This window comes from Lactuca virosa, chromosome 5 (assembly GCF_052849685.1).
Source record: "Lactuca virosa cultivar CGN04683 chromosome 5, Lactuca_virosa_CGN04683_v6, whole genome shotgun sequence".
Classification (NCBI taxonomy): domain Eukaryota; kingdom Viridiplantae; phylum Streptophyta; class Magnoliopsida; order Asterales; family Asteraceae; genus Lactuca; species Lactuca virosa.
In genome coordinates, this window is record NC_136430.1 from 275,654,204 (window position 1) to 275,661,123 (window position 6,920).

The window sequence follows — 6,920 nt, forward strand, 5'->3', positions numbered from 1 at the left end:
GATAATCCAGCCTTAGGATGCCAGATCTGTGTTTTGGGACTATGCTTTGAGAGTTTAAGGGCTTAATGGGTTAAGCCTCACTACATTAAGCCAAGGATTCGGGTTTGGGTTCATTGTAGTGGTTTTTAAGGGTAAACTTGGAAACTTTACCCATCTAGTCATCATTTGGGAAGAGATCTGAGGATGGAAGCTTCTAGATTCGATGGAAACGGATTAATGCATTAAGTTGTTTGATTCCTGGCCAACTCAGCGAGTTTATTAGGAGAACTCGGCGAGTTGATGCGAGTTTTCCCGATCTGTGCAATTAATGGAGAAACTTGACGAGTTGAAGGAGAACTCGGTGAGTTGATGCGAGTTTTCTCGATCTGTGCAATTAATGGAGAAACTCGACGAGTTGAAGGACAACTCGGCGAGTTGGGTCAACTCGGACCGTTAACTTTGACTTTTGACTTATAATTAACGGAATTATGGGCTTAGTATAAGCCCCGTATGGGGTTGGGCCCAATTTGGAAAATTGGGCCATTAGTGGGCTTTGATGGATCTAGTAGTTTCTTGTATTTTGGGCTTGAGTTATTAATGGGTCATCGGGATACAAAGTGTTTGGACTAGAAAGAATGGTTGGGCCTTAAGGCAGGGTCATGTAAGGAGTTTGGGCCCAATTTGGAAAATTAGGTCATTGGTTAATTAGTGGGCCTTTGGGCCTTTCAGATTGTAGTTCGGGTCATGGATTTGGACAAGGCTAGGTTAGGGGTAAAATGGTCCTTTTACCCCAGGAATGGAGTTGTGATTATGGATTGGAACTCAACTGTTAATTGAGTGTTGTTTTGTTATTAATAGTTCGGGAAGCCGTCAGGGCAGCAGCTAGGGATTCTTTCAGTGAGCTTCTACAGTGTGAGGTGACTTTTCTTACTATATCCGGTCGAAGGCACCATTATCGGCCCATTATATGTTATGTGGTATATTAGTTATTTCCATGTTATGTGGTATGGTAGTTGTCTCTATGATACTTGCATCGAAGAAATCGGGGGGAGCCCGTGGCATTTGGATATCAGACCATGGGGCGAGCCCATGGCATTCCAGGTAAAGACCATAGTGGGAGCCTATGGCATATCAGATAAAGACCATCGGGGAGTCCATGGCAACTATATGTACGTTGCGTGATATTTTGTGGTTGTATGTTGTGTGGTATTTTGGGGAACTCACTAAGTTTTGTGCTTACGGTTTTTAATTTATGTTACAGGTACTATGGTTTTCAAACGGAAGGGCTCGGGATGATTGTAGAGCACACACCACATGTTTCCGTTTTCTACGAATTACTCTGATTTGTTGAAGTTTTGCTAGGACTTAATCACTCTGGTTTTTATGGAAAATACATGTATTGACGATTTATTAATCTAAAAACAAGAAAAAAAATTATATCATGATTTTGGGGACGTTACATGACCCGTACTCTATCCGAACCATCAAGATTAACCCAACATAAAATAGTAGGTATGTATGTAAGCCGTTTTAAAAAATATAAAAAATGGCAGCTGCTTTGTCTGTGTTTGGAGTCACTATGGGACTCAATTTTGAAACATAGTGCCACCCTTGTTTCTTGTTAAGCAACAATAGTTATTAGGTATGTCATTTTTTCCTAATTATATTAATTATAATAATTGTGTTTTTTAATTAATTAACTACATAAATAAATAGATATTCAAAGGCTATTTTATAAACCATTTTTTTCTTTACCTCTATTCTCATCTAAAAAAAAGATAGCTAAAGATTTGGTTTTATATTTTAATTAATTAATTAATTAACTTACACTATTTTAATTTTGATGTGTTATATTATATTTTGTATTTATTATATATAATTCTACATTTACTTATGATGTGATAATGATATCATCTGATATTTTGGATCGGCCTGACCAATTGAACCGGTTGAACAATCAAACCGGTAAGACAACTGGTTCGGTGACCGGTCCGATTTCAAAACATTTATCAATATTAAGGCTATATGTATAATATGTAATTGGTTGACTTTTCTATATCTTGTCCGGGTCTATATAGATATTATTAAGTGGTTGCAATCCCTTTTTTATTAATAATGCATTATGTATGTATTTTTCAAATGTGACTGTATATGGTGTGAATTATTGTATCCTTCATCAAACCAAATTGCAACTTTCTAAATAAACCAGAATCGTATATAGGTTTACGGCTGTTATGTCTAGAAGATGGGATAAAATCCCACATTGATAATCATAATACCTTTAGAATTTTATTCTATTACAATTGTATTTTAGATCAGAACATCAATTTATTTCAAGTACACAACTTAATTAATTTGGCGCGCAACTATATTATTCTTCACTCCATTTTTATTTGGGACTCATGGAAATGACAAAGGAGTGGAGGACTAGCATTAATGGAAGTAGACTCTTTTTCCTTGGCGTAGGTAAGGTTGTCAACATCTAATTTACTCCCATTATGTTATGGGCTTTCTGTATTGTGGTTGTTGTTGACTTCAGGAATAGCTTTGTCGAGTTCTCCACCTGCAAGAAAATATTGCAACATCGTGATTAACCCACAACTCCAGAGATTTCACCCAATGTTTAAGTGCATGTGTTTGTGTGTATAGGATTTTACCATCAGGATGAAGAAATGATCCAGTGTAGAAGGAAGCCTCCTTGGATGCCAGGAACAAATATGATGGACCAACCTCCACAGGTTGAGCTGCCCGATTCATAGGATTCTGTGACCCAAAGGTTGCTAAATCCTCATCATCGAGTGACGCAGCTTCAAGTGGGGTCCAGATAGGGCCAGGGGCCACACCATTAACACGAATCCCCTTGTCAGCCAGGAATATTGCTAAACTCTTGGTGAAGTTCACAATGGCTCCCTTTGTTGAAGCGTAATCAATGAGTTTTGGACTGCCTGAGAATCCTAACACTGAAGCGGTGTTTATGATGCTGCTTCCTCGTTTCATGTGCTTCACAGCATGCCTGCACATCCAATTCATCACAATTTGTTGTGCTATACTATGATGATTCGTACAGCACAAAGAGAACACAAGGGAAAAAGTGAAAAACTGGGATGAAAAGTTGAAAACACCCTTTGTCCACGTTAACATCTACTTTAGGTCAAACCTCAAAAGTCTTTTAACTTCTACCTTATTACACATAAAACCCTTATGCTTAAAACTTATTTACAAACAAGACCCTAGACTTAGTTTTAATCCACTTTTTACCTACAAGTTTCACCACAAAAGCTAAGGGTGCGTTTGGTTGTGCAAAACTGTTTTTATTTTCTTAGAAAATGTTTTCAGAAAATAGAGTTGAGTTTTCATTTTTAGTTTTCAATGAAAATTTTAAAAATGCGTTTGGTTGGAAGCGATGGAGTTTTCATTTTCCACCTTAGAAATTTGGAAAACTGTAAAACTCGCTTTTCTAACTTACATACAATTTGGAAATTTGAAAATTTTCATTTTCTTAGAAAACTTTGGAAAACTGAACGAACCAAACGCGTTTTCAAAATTTCCATTTTTTTTGGAAAATTTTCCACTGCCAAAAGCACCCTAGCTATTTCCAAACTACTCTTTAGTGTACATAGTGAAAATGACAGGTTAAATTGTTGCAGCTTTATATGCTGTCAGCTACTTCAATGCAAAATAATCAGTTATTTGACATTTGTATATCAAAGGGTTTTTGGCTAAGCAATATGAGGGCATTTGAAATGTGCTCCTCAACCAAATGTTGAGGGTTGAAGTCTCGTGGTGGTGGACAAATGTGTCAATTTAGGAATAGGATTATGAGGTGTGTGTTAGCGTTTCAAATTATTATTATTATTGTTTGACAAACACATGCCACAATCATTAATTTTGTGTGCATATATTAAAAGCTTCACATAAAAGATTTACCATAAAAGGAGCCAAAACATTAGATGGCATGGAAGAATACTATCTATCTTTGAGGTAAGAAGGTGTTGCATCTATGTTACTGGTGGTAGACACTTTCCATTACAAAGACAATATGCTTAATTCAGTTTAATAAGTCTCTAAAAATCATTCACTTGATTTTTCTTCTATTACCTATTTGACAGAAGGTTTCCACGCTAATTGGAATTAACCTTGCATATGATTTCCAACAATCACCTACTACTGATTGGAATGATGTGATATCATGCAAGATTATACAGATTATAATCTGAATACACAAGGTTCAAATAACAGTTCCATGTGAGACAATGTTTTGAACCAAATATTTATATTTTCTTCAAATTGAGAAATTCCACACAATATTTCAATTTCTTTCAACTGTAATTACCCAAATTTGTATATAAAGAAAATGCACATACCATGCTCATATAGAGAAAAGACCCGATCATGGATTAATTAGTAAAGTCAATGACTACATGTAGAATTGTCGATTTGTCACCAATTGTCTAACAAAGTATTACCCAGAACAAATTTTTTAGATAAAATAAAGCTATAAACACAAGATAGAACAGTTGACTTGGAAGATGTATAAAGCTAAGAAGAAATCTATCAATTGTTAACTGTATACAAAATCCATTTTCTGCAAGCTCGTGATGTAGCTTAGTACAATCAATTAAAAGCAATTCTCACCCCGGATACTCTATTTTAATAAAAAATTAGATTAAAATCAATAGCTACTAATTAGTTTTTTTTAAGTAATAGAATTTCTCAGAAAAAACAATTTGTCCACGAAAATAATAATTGAACAATTAATAAGAGGAGATACACACACCTTGTCATGAAGAAATGTGAAAAAATGTTGGTTCTATATATCCTTTCAAGCCTCTCTTCCGTTATCTCATCTAATGTATATGTTTCATACTGCACGGCTGCATTGTTCACCAGGATATCTATGCGTCCATATTTAGCAACGACCTCATCCACGACTTTCTTACAATTCTTGTCATACCTAACATCAGTATGTATTGCAATTGGATCACCTGCGTAACTCATTTTTGAATCATTTATGATCTCTAACGTGTACTTTGCATCTATGTCTTCCACACCTTTCACGTAAGTGAAGGCTATAGTTGCACCTTCCCTAGAAAAGAAGTAGCAAATAGACCTCCCAATACCCGAATCCCCACCTATCACCAACGCCACCTTCCCCTGCACCAAGAAATTAATTAAAACAAGAAAAATATGATGACTTTTTCATAGAGAAAGCAAGCCGAAAGGATTATATATCCTTCTTCTGATTTTATGCTGCTTTGGTCAAAGGTTCAATATTTACACTGTTTTACTTCAGAAAACTTTTGCAATGAAATCAAATGAGAATGTGGTATTAATTACAAACTCAGAAGTTTCATAAAGGAAGGATCAAATTTCTTCTAATTTAGCAGCACTCTAACAGAAGGGTGACGAAATTACATGAAGAATAAAAGCTTAATGAACGAAGTGTACTTTCAGTTTGTTAGTGGGCTGGTAATTAGGATCGCTGAATATTGGAAGAGGGTCCATTAGGTACTCCTTTCCGGGTTGACCATCCTGATGCTGTGGTGGGAATCTTCGTTCGTCTTCTTCCCTCCTCATGGCCTTCGCCTAAAAAAAGTTACCAAATTAACTCCGGTTAGGAGAATTTCATGTGTGTGAGACTTTGTCATTAATGAATTGCAACCTTAGCATTCCACTTTTCATTCGACTTTACAATTTAATTCTTACAAATCATTGAACTCTTCTAAGAAGTTCAGTCATTGAACTTCAAATTCATTGAATGTTAGCTTTAGCATCACACTTTGGTTGAATATAATCCATTGAATACCAACAACACATTCCACCTCATTTAACCATTCAATTAAATCAAGCATCGTGGATGCTCTAAGTAACACATTACTAAATTATCTGAATTAAAATAAACATCTTGAATAAATGAGAAAGAAGACAACCTTAAAACTGTGAATAGAAGAGGAACCACGTCGGAAGACACTTTGTCCCACCGCTGCAACACTGTTATTTCTTATGCTTGTTGAAACGTGTGAAGTCAGAAACCTCCGTGACCATAGACACGAGTTCTCCGTGATCAGAATCGGCCTGCCAGACACTGATCCCACTAAACAGGCCATCACTAAGCAGAATATATATTACTTACTATGGATAAATGAATGAAACAACCCCATAAGAAATACTACAATATATATAGTGGGAAAACATCAATCATCTAAATGTCAAATACTTCATCAATATGAAATATAGATGAATGTTTGGTCTCTTTTCAACCTTGCTTATTGTATCATCCCACTACCTAACAAATTGAAATAAGTGTGTTGTTGATACGAAAATGCATTATATGGAAAAACTATTGGCAGGAAAGATTTTTATTTACACTTGTTTCTGTAGCTGCAACAACAGTTATCTTTTCATGTCTTTAATTTCAACTTATTATTTCTTCTTTATATATTTATTATAGGGTTAGCATACATGCACCCACACTTGTTAGATGCACCACCTATCTATTGATGTATCGATATTATTAATATACATTTAATAAAGTAAAGACAAATATTCATAAATGGTCTATATGGTTTGAATAAATAATATCAAATGTAATCTCTAATTTTTTTTCGGTCTAATGGAAGGTCCCTATTGTTTCAATTTCTATCGTGGTTGGTCCCTCATCCATACAAAAAAAACTTTTATACCCTTTTTATTATATTTTTCTTTAAATAAAATGAAATAAATAACACCCCCTTGCCGTCTTCTTCCCCACCGCCTTCACCTCCTAAAAATCTTAACACCGCCAACTTCCATTGAAACCGGCAACACCAATTTACATAAACATGTATACTATACTATCCATACATAGGAAGAACGAAATCTGAGAAATTTGATTCGTTTTTCAACGTTATCTCCGATTTTCAGATCCGGACAACTAAATCTATGAAATTCAATTCGTTTTT

The 6,920-nt window shown here is 35.2% G+C and overlaps 1 protein-coding gene across 1 annotated transcript; it reads right to left on the reverse strand.

Moving 5' to 3' along the window:
* Positions 1-2,249: 2,249 nt before the first annotated feature.
* Positions 2,250-6,355, reverse strand: LOC145115816 (glucose and ribitol dehydrogenase-like). The gene is made up of 5 exons (XM_079052170.1): positions 5,910-6,355; positions 5,428-5,565; positions 4,757-5,133; positions 2,637-2,992; positions 2,250-2,542 (listed from the first exon to the last, which is right to left on the reverse strand). The coding sequence occupies exons 1-5, from the start codon at positions 6,084-6,086 to the stop codon at positions 2,481-2,483; spliced, it is 1,110 nt and encodes a 369-aa protein (XP_078908296.1). The 5' UTR covers positions 6,087-6,355; the 3' UTR covers positions 2,250-2,480.
* Positions 6,356-6,920: the final 565 nt, after the last annotated feature.